The sequence below is a fragment of the Bicyclus anynana genome, chromosome 20 (genome assembly GCF_947172395.1).
Source record: "Bicyclus anynana chromosome 20, ilBicAnyn1.1, whole genome shotgun sequence".
Classification (NCBI taxonomy): Eukaryota; Metazoa; Arthropoda; class Insecta; order Lepidoptera; family Nymphalidae; genus Bicyclus; species Bicyclus anynana.
The window spans coordinates 12,241,884-12,257,463 of record NC_069102.1 but is presented as its reverse complement, the minus strand read 5'-3'; the positions used below and the strand labels follow the sequence as shown (position 1 = coordinate 12,257,463).

Below are 15,580 nucleotides of genomic sequence, written 5' to 3'. Positions count from 1 at the left end.
ATTAATTTATTTTAGAAAACTGTTGCCATCTTTACTGAACAGGCAGTATTTGTTTTTATAGCAGGTTTTATACATGTGTTTATGGTTTTGTTTGCAGGAGGAATACGAGAGCAATGTACGAACTGCGCTGTACTTGGTGGCGGTCGCGGCGAGGTTATTAGAAAATTCCGACAACGATGAAGTAAGATTTTCAAAAAATGTTTATTGAGAAAACATTTTTTATGTTTCACCTTTCAAATTGAAATTTAATTACGAGAGATTTGATTTTTGTTAGCAGTATGGTGGGCTTAAGCTAAGGTAGCTCTCTCTATTCACTCTCATAAAAGCCCTCAGTCTGTTAATGTAGTAAGCCATTTCAATAAGGTGATATGACGATGAATTTACTTAGGTATATCTAAAAGAAACTTATAATTCTACTTTAATTAATTATTAAACATTACTTTATCAAAAAAGTTGGCTACAGTGTTTTACGACAATTTTAATTTGTCCCCAATGGGAACAGGTATTGTCAACGATCTTTGCCTGTGGGCATTGGGGACAAAGTCTGAATTTTACGACATTTTTTGAAGACTTACGGTTACTTACTAGACTTATGGTTATTTTGTTTCTTCTTTAATTTGCTTGTTTGTTAACCTTGTCGGTTACAAAAAATAAATCACATTTTCCATACAGCTTCAAATGGTACTTCGCCGCTTTAGTACTTACACTGGCGAGCTTTTTGAGCAAGATGAGCGATAAAAAATTTTTTTTTGTTTGTTTAAGAAACGCACTTTTATTAAACGAATTATTTAACCAAAACCGTAGTCATATTATTATCTATAATATATTTTTATACGGGGATATACCTAAGTTCCCGAGGCCGAAATTGTATTGCCATATATATCTGCTTCATACTTAACCCAGTGTTATGTTGTTATCAGGAGACAACAAGCGCGGTCCGGAGAGCGATATTCAGGCTACGGAACGCGAGGCTACGATCGGGCCAGAGTTTGTTACACCTGGCCGTGGACAGGCGGACGCCGGTCGACGACTTCCATACGAACGACGTGTGCCAGTAAGTTCCAGGTCAGGGGTGGCGAACCTTTGCGAAAATGCCATTTTTTTTTAAAACGCTGTTTTTTGACGGCCGCCGTGGCGCAGTGGTATGTGGATTTACAAGACGGAGTTCCTGGGTTCAATTGATATTTTCTGCATTGGTCCAGGTCTGGCTGGTGGGAGGCTTCGGCCGTGGCTAGTTACCACCCTACCGGCAAAGACTGAGATTGAGCGTTCCGGTACCATGTCGCGTAGAAACCGAAAGGGGTGTGGATTTTCATCCTACCCCTAAGAAATTAGCCCGCTTCCATCTTAGATTGCATCATCACTTACCATCAGGTGAGATTGTAGTCAAGGGCTAACTTGTAAAAAATAAAAAAAAAGGAGGGCGCTAGGATGATGATTGCACCCGAGCGCTACGAGAGCTAGAGACGCCTCTGGGTATTCGTACCATTGAATCACACGGTTGAGGACTCAATACTCACATCGTCGTCATCAACCCATATTCGGCTGACTGCTGAGCTCGAGTCTCCTCTCAGAATGAGAGGGGTTAGGCCAATAGTCCACCACGCTGGCCCAATGCGGATTGGCAGACTTCACACACGCAGAGAATGAACATAATTCTCTGGTATGCAGGTTTCCTCACTATGTTATCCTTCACCGTTTGAGACACGTGATATTTAATTTCTTAAAATGCGCACATCTGAAAAGTTGGAGATGCATGCCCCGGACCGGATTCGAACCCACACCCTCCGGAATCGGAGGTAGAGGTCATATCCACTGGGCTATCAATACTCACATATGTGTAGTAAAATAACTGAACATGTTTTATTTATTTATTTATTTATTTATAGACATGAAATATGCCCAGAGAAACATTACAGTTTCCCGATTCGTTTCTCGAGCAATCAGAAATATAATTACAACAATAAATCTAAAATTACAAAATGAATATTAAACAATCAAAATAATTTAAGAATAATAAATTCAATTCAAATTCAAACAAATTAAAAATTAAGAATAAATTAACATTAACCAAGTCAAATAAATTAAAATTAAACAATTCAAATAAATAATAACAATAGTCAAGAATTAGAATACACAAAAAAATAACAATAAAAATTAACTAGTCAAAAAAACAAAATTAAAAATATCCTAACCTAAAATCTATTCTAGTAACAGTTTAATTTTATTTACAAGCTGATAAACAGGAGTGTGAAAAATGTCTAATTCTAAATTTCTACTAGTGAGATCATTGAGCAGGCGCAGCACTTGAGCCAGCGGCGCATGCTGGCTCACTTTAGTTCTGCCACACGGCACCGCAAATAATGGCGACGTCGGCAACTTACATATTTGTCGGGAACATGTATATCTATTGACCCTAATATAACAGAATTACTTTTTTCACCTCTAATTAAATGTATTATGTACTGTAGCAGTGCTACTTTACGTCTTATCTCAAGTTTATTGTACCCTGTCATACCCAGAAGAAAGACGCTTGGATAAATAGTAGGATAACCCACAGAATATCCATATTGTTGTGAGCAGGTTCCCTTGCACGCGCACGACGCGCCTGCTGCTGGAGTGCGGCGTGGAGGTGGACGCGGCGGACGACCTGCGGCGGACGGCGCTGCACATCGCGCTCATATCCTACCAACTTATACCTGGTAACTATTACAGAAAGAAAGAAAATATCATTATTGCTACATCACAAATTTACCAGAATAATACCCTGCGATATGTGGCATAACCTAGAAAAAGGTCCCAGCTCAGCATATTGCTATATGCTCCCCTTAAGCAGGCAGCGCTGATTTTCAGCTGCGACCCCGTTCCAAGTGCCACCACGAAAACAGGCTATATAAACCCATATCCAAAGCTCACAGTTTTAGATGGCATTTGCCACACTGGCCTAGGGCCGTTTGTTTTCATTATCATATCAGCCCTCAGACCAATTATAGGAGGACCTGTATCGCACTCATAATCACAAACAAAATTGTCTGTCATTTTCTGAGGAAAACGAACTTAGATTTGGTATATATCTTAAACTAAACTAGAAGTTTTTGCCCGTTTTTTACACAATTCAATTACACAAAAAGGTTAAGGAGCTCTTTAACCGACGAACACGATTACAACTATTTTACATCGATTCAATAGAGACAGTTTTTATAATCGCATTAGATCGTTGATCATATATTTTGACAGAAAGTAACGTCTAGCGAGGCAGGTCCTGTACAATAATTGGTCTGAGTATCAGCCGATGGACGTCCACTGCAGTACATATGCCTTTTGTAGGGACTTCCAAACATCACGAACTATATGTAGATTTATTAACTTGGTCCACTCTTTGACATCGTCTATCCACTTTCTGCGCTGTCTTCCTAGAGCACGTTTACCGAGTATCTTACCTTCTAGGATCCACCTAAGAAACTCCCCGAAAAGGGATCTCCTTTGCAGATGTCCGAAAAATGCAATTTTTTTTCTTCATAATGATTGTCATGAGGCTACGGTCACAATTGGCTCTTTTTAAAATTTGAGCATTCGAGACTTAAGTGTTTCCAGGAAATTTTGAACATTTTCCTTAACCCCCAAACCTCAAAAGCTTGCAACCGTCGACGCCGACTTGCAAATTCATTTTTAGGACAAATTTCCCATTTCTCGCAACCATATAAAAGGATCGACCAAACATAACAGTTTAGGACGCGATATTTTGTAGGGAAAGGAATCTAGATGTCACAATGCCTTGGACTTTTTATAAAATGCAGTCATTCCTTGTCCAATTCTGCATTTTATTTCTTCCTGATGGTCCAAGTCAGTCAGATGTAAAATATCGGGCCCAGTATTTAAATTAATAGCTGGGACCATCTGTCCACGTAGATATATTTTGGGAAGTGGATCTCATAATGGCGGATCCTAACTCACACTCACTCACTCCCCACTGTGTGTTTGTGTGTCAGACGAGCGGAACGTGCTGCGCGAGGCGGTGTGCGGCACCGTGTGCGAGCTGCTGGCGCGCGGCGCTCACGTGGACGCGGTGGACGCGGCCGGCATCACCCCCCTAGTCGCTGCTATAGGTGGTGAGTTGTGTGTTTGTAGTCATTATCAACCCATATTCGGCTCACTGCTGAGCTCGAGTCTCCTCTCAGAATGAGAAGGGTTAGGCCAATAGTCCACCACGCTGGCGATCAGTTGGCGGGAACGACTTGCGATTTAAGGCGCTCGCCTGGTCGGTTGCAGTGTGTTCGAGCCGTTCACATTTCTTGTTGTTAATGGGTTACTTAGGATAGGCGGGGAGAGTGACTTGAGTGGAAAAGGAGGGTGTTTGTTATCTGTCAAGGGGCCCTTTAACCCTACACACAACGTTCACAAGTGCGTGACTCCACTCAAGATCTCCATTCTAGGGTCTTATTTAGGTTACAGTTTGATGTGTTAATTAAGTTGTCCTGAAAAATATTGTTAACTATCGGACGCCCGCGACTTCGTCCGCGTGGAATTCAGTTTTTCACAAATACTGCGGGAACCATGCATTTTTCCGGGATGAAAAGTAGGCTATGTGTTAATCCATAGAAAAATCTATTTCCATTCCAAATTTCAACCAAATCGCTTCAGTAGCCGCATCGTAAAAGGGGAACAAACACACTTACACACAAACTTTTGCCTTTATAATATTAGTGTGATTAACCTTTGTTCGATATTGGTTTTCTTATTTTTGTAATCCACTTCTGAGTCTGCTAACAATTAATTTACATTTTTTTTTTATTCTTTACAAGTTAGCCCTTGACTACAATCTCACCTGATGGTAAGTGATGATGCAGTCTAAGATGGAAGCGGGCTAACTTGTTAGGAGGAGGATGAAAATCCACACCCCTTTCGGTTTCTACACGGCATCGTACCGGAACGCTAAATCGCTTGGCGGTACATCTTTGCCGGTAGGGTGGTAACTAGCCACGGCCGAAGCCTCCCACCAGCCAGACCTGGACAAATTAAGAAAATCTCAATCTGCCCAGCCGGGGATCGAACCCGGGACCTCCGTTTTTGTAAATCCACCGCGCATACCACTGCGCCACGGAGGCCGTCAAAAAACATACACATTACATAGCAAAAAATGTGCTTAGGTTTCACTGCAAACGGTATTTATAATTGTGTATAGGGCACGCTACAGTTTGATTTGTTAATTAAGTTGTCCTGACAAATATTGTTCTATATTATTTTTGTAATCCACTTCTGAGTCTGCTAAAAATATATTTACATATTGCAGGTCCAGCGGAGAGTCTAGTCCGCGCCGCCCTAAGTCCTCGTCTGTCTTGCTTGGCAGCAGCAGCGCTGGCCTTCCACGGCGGTACCTACAGACCCTCGCAAGTGCCCCGAGACCTGCACCCCTTCCTCACCATGCACGGAGTCAGCCCCAGTCCGAGCTAAGCCATATAAAGCAATGTGATTTTGTCGGTGTATGCCCGACGTACCGAATCCGTAACATATGAGTAAAATTACATAAAACGGCGTGTCCAAACTCGGCAATCGTACGCAGCACTGTGAGGGTGTTGTAACTATAAGAGGGGCGGTTTATTTTTTGTAGGTAAAAGTACATTTATTTTATAGTAAACTAGCGGACCCAGTCAAGCTTTTTCCCTACCATTACCTACTCCCGCCCCGCTCCTACCCTACACCTACTTTACCCCTACCCCTACCTACCCTAGCCCTACCCTACCCCATACTTCCTACCTTGAAAACTACAAAAAGTCCTATATAAATTTTCACTCCCTTTTAAAGGTTTGGATTTTCAAAAAAAAAATTATGCACAGTTTTTTGTTCGTCACAAACAGTCTGCAGTCCAATTATTAGCTTTCTGTCTTGAAAAATGCGGAATGCTCCATACAAACTTCCAGAAAAAGACAAATAGTAGCCTATGTCACTCTTCATCCTTTCAACTGTCTCTACTTGAAAATCACATCAATTCGTCGCTCCGTTTTGCCGTGAAAGACACGTGGACAAACAAACGCACACACTTTCACTTTTATAATATGAGTATGGATTTAATTAAGCAAAAATTTTTATGACGATGAAAAATCTTTAATATTTTTTTTCTTTACTGTATTTTATTATGTACTTTATATATATTTATTATAAACTTATACTTTTACTATATAGATGTCTACAGTAGTCGCGCGACAGGGCTGTGTCTCGCGAATGCCGCGCTATGTTTGGACACGCCTTAATGGATATGAGTCTAAAATTAAAATGCCAAAATACACAAAACTCAATTAGAAAACGATGAAACATAATTTAAAAGTATAATGAAATTCAACTCACGTTATTCTGTCGGTGTATGTCCGACGGGTTGAACCCATACGTATTATGTCCATAATATGAACGTAAGAATTGTTTTAATTTTAAGAATTACATGTAATAAATACAAAAGAGTCTAAAAAGCCAAAATAAACAATTTGATAAGCGGAATGCAATGCAATGAAATTAAGCTCACGTAATTTGGTCGGTGTATGTCCGACAGTCGAAACCCATGCGTAGTTGTATGCAAATGAGTCCTAAAAACTTATATACACCAAAACGGATTAACGAAAAAAATGCAATAAAATTAAAGTTATTTCGCGGAAAATAGGTAAGTTATTTAAATCGTATTTGCTTGTAATATGTATTTATTTTACAAAATTTAAAGCAATAATGTTTAAAGTAAAATTAGATGAGTTTGAAGTAAAACTCGACTATCGATTGCGCTTAATAATTTTATAGAAATAAATAGATCGGAGCAACTTGTTGGTCGACTTAGATAACTGCCGAAAACGAGCAGCATGTGTCTCTCATAGTGGCGTGCATAGGGTTTTCAGGGTAAGCACTCCCACGATCGACTAAACATGAATTATCTGTATTTGATAACCATAGATAAGTTTTGTGGTATGATGTAGCATGAATTTAGGGTGTTTGTTCTATTTGATTAGGATAGTGTTATATTTCTCCATATTATGTTTGTACTCTTTTGTAGAAACCAAAATGGATGTGGATTTTCATCCTCCTCCTAACAAGTTAGCCCGCTTCCATCTTTGATTTCATCATCACTTACCATCAGGTGAGATTGTAGTTAAGGGCTAACATTGTAAAGAATAAAAAAACACATACAACATAATATATTCTGAGTTTTTTTGAGTTAACTATCTTATGCTACTGGTTTCATCTAACCCCGGCCAACAAATTGCATAAAATTTATTATTTCTTAGAATTATATTAGTTTTTAGCGATTTATTTGATAAGATATTTATCATTTTAACGAAAAAATGAGGCCTATTAATACTTTTAGCCCTACATTAATCTTACGCGAAAATTATAGTAATATAGGAAATGTCAATTATTATTATATTAAAAGTATAAGTGCAAGCAAAATGGAAATTTAGTAACGATTTTTTTTGTTTATAAAGCTCCTTTTACTTTTTTTTGGAGTTAATGGACTATGGTTCAAAATCAGACGTGAACCTGGATAAATCAATATTTAAAAGTATCATCCAATTTGTATTAAAAAACACTAAGTTTACCTAATTATTGATTAGGCTTGGCTTGCCTGTTTGGACGAATTTAAGCTTTAATACAGGCAGTTTAAGTCCACATTAGTGTGGCAACATTTTACTGATGATTGGTAAATTGATGCAAGCATTAGAACATTTTTAGTCTTTCGATTGGATGGAAGAGAAAATGTAAGAAAAGAGGAAAAGAGAATACTATTTTCACTTCCATTTTTTTCTTTTTTTTTGAGTTTTTTTAATATTTTGAGTTGAGTTGATTATGGAATGTAGTCCAAAATTTGTATCTCCATATTAATGTATTTTTGTGGCTTCCCTATATGTTTATTTGAAACATAAAATACCAAAAAATTGTATATTTTAATTTTATTTTGTATATAGCTTTAATATACGCATATTGTGTACATAAATATATAGGGAGATGGTCCAAAAATGTGTAAAGTCTAGACCTGGTCTTTGTATTATTGTATACTACAAGCAATGTTGTAATGATGGAAAATAATATAAAATATTGAACTATTTTTGATTATTAAAAGATTTTTTCCTTGACCTGTCTGAAATGTATTATATCCTTCGTATAATGAGTTATAATGTCCTTATGATGAAATATAAAAATCAACAAATATCTCCAAATTATGCTTTTTGACGTGACTTTAAACGTTTTGGTTTTTTTTATATGCGCAATTGCACAAAAATTTTTCCTGTTGCCTACAATCTTTGTACTTGTATAATTATATATTTTTTATTATTATTTTTAATTTGACTATAATGTGGGTGATTTTTATTTAGTAAATAACTTCTGTATTTAAATAATTACATAAAATAACAACTTTATTTATTTAAAAATTCTTTGAAAATATCTGACTCTTTAAAAATATCAACACGATAAAATTTGGAAAATTGATATTTGGATAAAAAATTCAAATAAAACTAAATCTATTTGTTTAGTTATTGAAATTGACTAATTATGACAAGAAATAAAGCCGTAGATGCCATATTTAGTTATATTAACATAAGAGTTAAAAATTCGATATTAAAAATATATTGTAAAAATATATCGAAGTAAATAATTTTTATGTTTATAATATTTGTGTTTTACAATGCAATAGTTGTTTTTCGACTGGAGTTGATCGATAATGATGTTTTTTATTTTTCTTTTTTGTCATGATTAACACAAAAAAAAATTTAATTAAGGAAGTTTTCTTTACTTACTCATAGATTCGATGTTGTCAATCGATGTGTTTCTAAAATCGACCCTTCGTACATATACAGCACAAAATATTTCAAGTATATTTTTTGGTTATTGTTACATTACATTTTTGTAAAACTCAATTTAAACCTCAAACACCTTAAACAGTATTTAAGTCTGAATAACACTATGGTTAAGCCGGACTTAGTCAGGACCTTTGAAACATTTTCCAAAGCCAGCACAGCATTGGCGTATTTAGGATTATTTCCTAGGGTGGGCCTGACCCCCCGACATCATGTCTATTATTAATAATAAAAGCTATAAAGGCATATGCGGGCAGAGGGACGGAGTGCGAGGGTATGAAGTAGTGCGCGCGGGGCATCGCTACCCCCCTCCCGGCCCGCGCGGACCATCGAGAGAGTTACGAACGAATTTGAAAAGCTATAGTATCATAATAGTATTGTAGGCCAGAATCCTAGGGTGGGCACAGGTCCATTCTTGCGTAGGAATGACATTATCTCTCTTATGGACATTGACATTGACAGGTGTCAGAAACGCAATCTCTGAGCGGCCGGACTATAATTTCATACACGCGACTCATCTCGCACGTTCGGTAAAAGCTTGAGCTATTGTGACAAAATAGATAACATGTAATCTGAGATAGACTCTAATATCAAAAACAAATTTCAAAATTCTATTTCCTAAAAAAAAGTAAACTAATAAAGTAAATAAATGAAAACGTACAAATACTTAGTAATCAATATTTCTATTTTAGTTATTATAAATAACAATAAAATGACTGTTTATAAATAAAAACAAAAGTCTCAGACCAATTATAGAAGGACCTGTATCGCACTCATAGTCACGAACAAAATTGTCTGTCATTTTCTGAGGAAAACGAGCTTAGATTTGGTATATATCTTATACTAAACTAGAAGTTTTTGCCCGTTTTTTACACAATTCAATTACACAAAAAGATATTTTTACGGAGCTTCTTAACCGACGAACACGATTACAACTATTTAACATCGATATATAGAGGCAGTTTTTATAATCGCATTAGATCGTTGATCATATACTTTGTCAGAAAAGTAACGTCTAGCGAGGCAGGTCCTATGCAATAGTTGGTCTGAGACAAAAGTTGATAGGTGAATAGACTACATTTGTAACACAATATGTATAAAGGTGCGTTTACACTTACGAGCAGTACTGGGGCAGTAGTGCTATCCCGTAATAACGTTTTGTAATTCGACGATGCGAGCTTCGAATTCGTCTGTCTTTCTCTATCTGTAGTATGGCGTTAGAAAAGATAGATATGAGTTCGAGATTCATACTATCAGGTTGTAAATACATGGTTTCATTGTATTAGCGCTATTGCGCTGTAGGCGAGAAATTGTGTAATGTAGATTTGCGCACGCTTTGAGCATTTGGCTCGTGCCCGAGTAAAATTTAGAGATATAACATTAGTTTTTAACCGACTTCAAAAAGGAGGAGGTTCTCAATTCGGTCGGTATTTTTTTTGCAAAATAAACTCTATAAAAACATTTGACATATTTAAGCATCTAAACAAGGATTTGAGAACGTTTTAGGATCACATATCGCTACTTGGAACTTATTTTAATTATTGCTTTATTCTTTTTTCTCTGTGATGCGTAACCCAAATACATTTTTCTTTCTTTCTTTTAAAACACCGCTATTTTAGAATGTGGACTATGACGTCACAATATGTCAAAATATACTTTTCTATTGCTTGCCTGGACTTGTTAATGTGGGATGTGTCTTTAAGAAAATTTATTATATTGCAATTATGTGAATATGCGGGAACATGCATGCGATTTGAATTATATCGACTCGGCTCTATAGCGTCTCCGCTCGTGGCTCTCGTAAGTGTATACGCGCCTTTAGAATTTATCTAATAACTCTTCCTACTACATAATTATTTTTCTATATATCTCTAAAACATCAAATTAAAGTCCATCATTCTTCAATGAAAGAATGATTTACTTATAGGAAATTACTTATTGGCTTATTGGCATTATATGGCTATATTATTAGAATATCAATAATGCGTAGTATACACGAGCTTAGAACTTGTCACTAGTAAGACAAGACTGTTTAACCGACTTAACATTAGAGGTCGTAGTCAAGAGCTGACTTTTCATTTAATAAAAAAATCAGCGCTGAATCAGCCGAGACCCGGCAAAAAAAAGTCGAATACTAAACTCGTGTGAACTATGCATTAGGGCCGGCGCACACCTAACAAGGCGTAATAATAATTTTCGACTCCAGCAATAATAGTTTAATAGATCTCGCTTCGCCGCATTTCTGTTAGGTGTTCGCTTGTCCTTAGAGGTAGGCTTAATGGACGAAAGCTCAAATCGAATATTTATGATAATAATTATTGTAACTACGCTATGATATAATATTATAGAGAATAAGGATCATAACTCATTACCTTAATGTAAAGTAACAGCACGTGACATCGTTCGTTTCCATGGCAACTTCGTTGTTAGTGACATTTTAGTTTTGACATCCTTTATACATAAAGTTCAAATTCGAATAACACTTTGTTCGACGAATCACACCACTGTATTAACTCATTCTATAGGCATATGCTCACATTAAGAACTCAGACAGTAGCGCTGATCGCTATAGCGAGTCGAGATGCTAATAAGGATTGGGTGCCGTTTGGCTTTAATGAGTCATGACCTCATCAGTACTGTACCATTTTCATCATCATCATATCAGCCGATGAACGTCCACTGCAGGACATAGGCCTTTTGTAAGGACTTCCAAACATCACGATACTGAGCCACCTGCATCCAGCAAATCCCTGCGACTCGCTTGATGTCGCCAGTCCACCTGGTGGGGGGTCGGCCAACACTGCGCTTACTAGTGCGAGGTCGCCATTCCAGCACTTTGGGACCCCAACGTCCATCGGCTCTTCGATCCCAAAGTACCATTTTAGACGCGATGAAATGTGATACATATTATTGATAATAACGTAGACTCATTTTCATCGGAGTATCTATCTAAATAAGTGTCTATTGTTCCGATAAATTATGTAATAACTTTAGGAAGGTAGTTAATAATTAAAGTGTTCATGAATAGCACAAAAATTAACTGAAAGTTATATAGGTACGTAGATACAAAACTATTATTATGATCGTAGGTTAGCAAACATACAGTTTGGAATCGAACGTAATTTTACAATTTTTATTACTTCGAAGAAAAATACGCACACAAATGAATTCTTGCGTTTGTTTTGCCATTAAAAATTTTTTCGGCTTAGCGTTGTGCCACTATGTAAGATTTACTTTCCAGTAGCCTGTTTTTCCTAATCGATTTTTGAGTTTTTTGGCATCAAATCCGGGTCTATGATGTCAAGCCAACGCTGCTACTATGGCCTCGGGATTTGACTCCAGGGTTTAAGATGTTGAGGCATCTATTTCCTATTTAGTAACTAGTTGTCCACCAGATATTTTTACCAATTATATTAATACATTTTTTAATCAAAATTAATTGCTAATTTGAATTTATTCAATTATTATTATTTAACCGGTTTTATTAACAAAAAAACTTATAAGAAACGCTTTCTTTTGTGTGCCCAAAATTTGATTTATATGTCCGACATATCTGTTTTTAATTTGTTTTGAATTAACGGATCGTGCTCGAGTAATTTTATGTATAAAAAAATGTTTGTCCGATTCGTCGGTCACGGCGTCGAGCTTCTGTTGACCATTACGCAATAGGGTATTACTTTCCATTTTAAACGCCCAAATATGCAGATAAAATGTAAATATTACTGAACAAAAGCAATTTATTTGGAGATAATCATCGTTTTGCACACTGTCATGGACTAACGAATATAGTAGAAACCGCCTGTTTCTTTCTGAATTCTGTTCATTCCTTTTAAATACGCTACTAAATATGACGTCACTGGATTTGTTTTATGTTCCAGTAAGCTTATCTCGTAAAGAAAGACATTGTCGACTAATAATTGATGCGTGTTAGGTCATGATATTATGTCTGCATTCAAGTATTTAATGGAAGAGACTCAGTCTTTTAAGAAACTATCATTTTACAGGACTAAATTCTGAAGACTGTAGGTTCGTTTCTATTGTTTTAAAAGACGTGAGCTTATAATAAGGCCCGCGTTTAAATCGCTACAAAATAACGACAATATTACGTCAAGTCCTTTAGTGCTATGAGGCGTCTATAGCTAATTATAGATTTTAAGGCTTAGGGTTAAAAGTCGAATTAAGTCTTTAGTTGGGTTTACACAAAACTAGTCTCGCCGTGAGGCTTTAAAATAAATCGAGTCTCTTTTTAAAACACCATCAGTACTCGTGAGGTAATGGTTTCTAGTAGTTTAAATATATATTTTTTCTATAGAAACCCTTGAAGTTTGTTTAGAATGTTTTATTATATTTTTTTACATTATTCATATTTAATGTGTATTCTCACATCCATTGGCGTAACTATAACACCATCTGAGGCCCGATGCGGATTTATTTGATGAGATCCCAGAAAAATTGCCATATATTTTTTTTTATTTTAGATTTTTTGGCTTCGTGGTCTGGCCCATTGACTTTGGCCTCGTGGTCTGGTCTTTCTAGCCGTGGGCTCGTTGTATTTTGGCAGCCCTGCCACCCTAGTTACGCCACTGGTTACAACGTGTGTAGGTGACGATCGGGCGCCATTATGGTTTTTTGTTGAGCTTTTGTACAGAATTAAATCAATACAGTAAAGAAGCTAATGTTCTTACAACGCTGTATATGGCTAATTAATTAAAGATGCTATACTTTTAGTAGAAATTTTGTAGTGCTATTAATAATAAAATATAATAAGAAATAACTAATTGTAATAAATGATGATTGATGTAAATAAATTATAAATTTATAAGATATTATATTAGTGAATATAATTTTACATCAGGTCGAGAGAGTCAAATGTGATGTAAGAAATAGAGATATTATTCAATCGGATATTATTGTAAAATGTAAATAAGATTATTTATCGCGATTAAATGAATATATAGCGTTTATTTTTTTGTCCAAACAAATTGAAATAAAGAGTTAAATTGTATTGTATGTCTTTCATTTATGTACTTACAAAAATATGAAAAATATGTTTCTGATAAAGATTAGTCTGTTAATTTGTTCTAGTATATTCATCAATTACTCGTCTGTTTATATTTACAGAATTTCCTGGAGCTCAATATTCATAACCCGATCCGGGACTCGAACCCAGAACTCGATCATCTATAGACGGATGGATGGTGGGTGAAATAAGTATACCTATCAGGTACAATCTGTAAGCACTGTGAAGTGTACAATACACTACATAATTCGATCACATAATAAATGAGTGATCGAATATGCGATACGCATTTTAAGTACTTCCAATATCAGCTCAGTTTAGTTATTGTACAGTTATGAAAAACCTCAGTAGCTCAACGGTTAGAGCGGTCGGACTTATCACCGAGGGGTTGTGGTTCGAGCTCCGCCCCATTGCCGCCCCGTTGGTCTATTGTCGTACCCACTCCTAACACAGTATTTCCCGACTAAATGGAGGGGAATGGGAATATTGGTCATATTATAAAAGATATGGCAAATGTTCTTTTTTTTTCTAAAAAAACAACCACCTTTTTTTTGAAAATACTAATAACTCTAAATATGCATTTCCTTGTAAACAAAATTATTTTTTTATTTATTTTATTTAAACTACTTAATTGCAAATAAAATGTAGTTATAATTAAGAAACTAACACAAAATATTACCTAAAGGCGACTTTATCACGTAGAGCCATGTCATCCAGCTAACGATAGAAATATTTAACTTAAATAATAAATTCCAAATTGACATAGGTACCTATATACAATAGATGTACATACTATATAGGTATATGCAATTGGAATGGATTTTTATTACGTTTGTATGTAGTATATGGTAGTAAGTCGCAAGTGGGTCATCTGTATGATTGCTATACTGCAGTAACAAGTTAACAACACGGTATCATCGTGAACTTTCGACACAAATATGTGAAGACACTATTAAGAGGAATAATATCGCGTACACTAGTGTATTGTGTAACACATCGGTGCCGCGAGTCTTATCTCATAAATCTTTATTTGCAATCAGAAACCTGTATGCTTTTATGAACTAGCCTGGTTCGCTTGCAATTTGGAGTCTAAGTATTATTTTGAAATATCACTACTGGAGTAGTTTTTATTTTATGTACGTAGATAGATACTCTTTTCTATACAATCATCATTCTCAACCCATATTCGGCTCACTGCTGAGCTCGAGTCTCCTCTCAGAACGAGAGGGGTTAGGCCAATAGTCCACCACGCTGGCCTAATGCGGATTGGCAGACTTCACACACGCAGAGAATTCTGAAAATTCTCTGGTATGCAGGTATCCTCTCGATGTTTTTCCTTCACCGTTTGGAGACACGTAATATTTAATTTCTTAAAATGCACTTAACTGAAAAAGTTGGAGGTGCATGCCCCCGACCGGATTCGAACCCACACCATCCGGAATCGGAGGCAGAGGTCATATCCACTGGGCTATCACGGCTCTTTTCTATACAATAACTAAGTCTAACTCTAATAGATCGAAGAATACCTACCGAATACGATAGGATAGGGTAGATAAGTGGTATGGTAGGCAAGAAGTCTAAGCGAAGCTTGACCGGTTACGCTAGACAATTAATTTTTATTAATTAAATTATTCCAATCCATACGAGCAGTAATAGGGATGATGCCAGTTTTTTAAATTGTATATTAATTAAGAGTATGCTAATAGTAAAGCAATTTTGTAAAAGTAGC

The 15,580-nt window shown here is 36.2% G+C and overlaps 1 protein-coding gene across 3 annotated transcripts in view; it reads left to right on the top strand.

Annotated features, from left to right (window-relative positions):
• Window positions 1–13,836, top strand: part of LOC112042940 (protein fem-1 homolog B) — a 32,607-nt gene extending 18,771 nt beyond the window's left edge. For 2 of the 3 annotated variants that reach the window (XM_024078167.2, XM_024078166.2), the window contains 5 exons: window positions 98–181; window positions 921–1,054; window positions 2,584–2,702; window positions 3,990–4,109; window positions 5,291–13,836. In XM_024078167.2, coding sequence (XP_023933935.1) covers window positions 98–181; window positions 921–1,054; window positions 2,584–2,702; window positions 3,990–4,109; window positions 5,291–5,451 — 618 coding nt within the window. In that variant the 3' untranslated portion in view covers window positions 5,452–13,836. Of the gene's footprint in view, window positions 1–97; window positions 182–920; window positions 1,066–2,583; window positions 2,703–3,989; window positions 4,110–5,290 lie in introns of those variants that run through there. The other variant, XR_008251896.1, reaches the window with a different exon arrangement.
• Window positions 13,837–15,580: the final 1,744 nt, after the last annotated feature.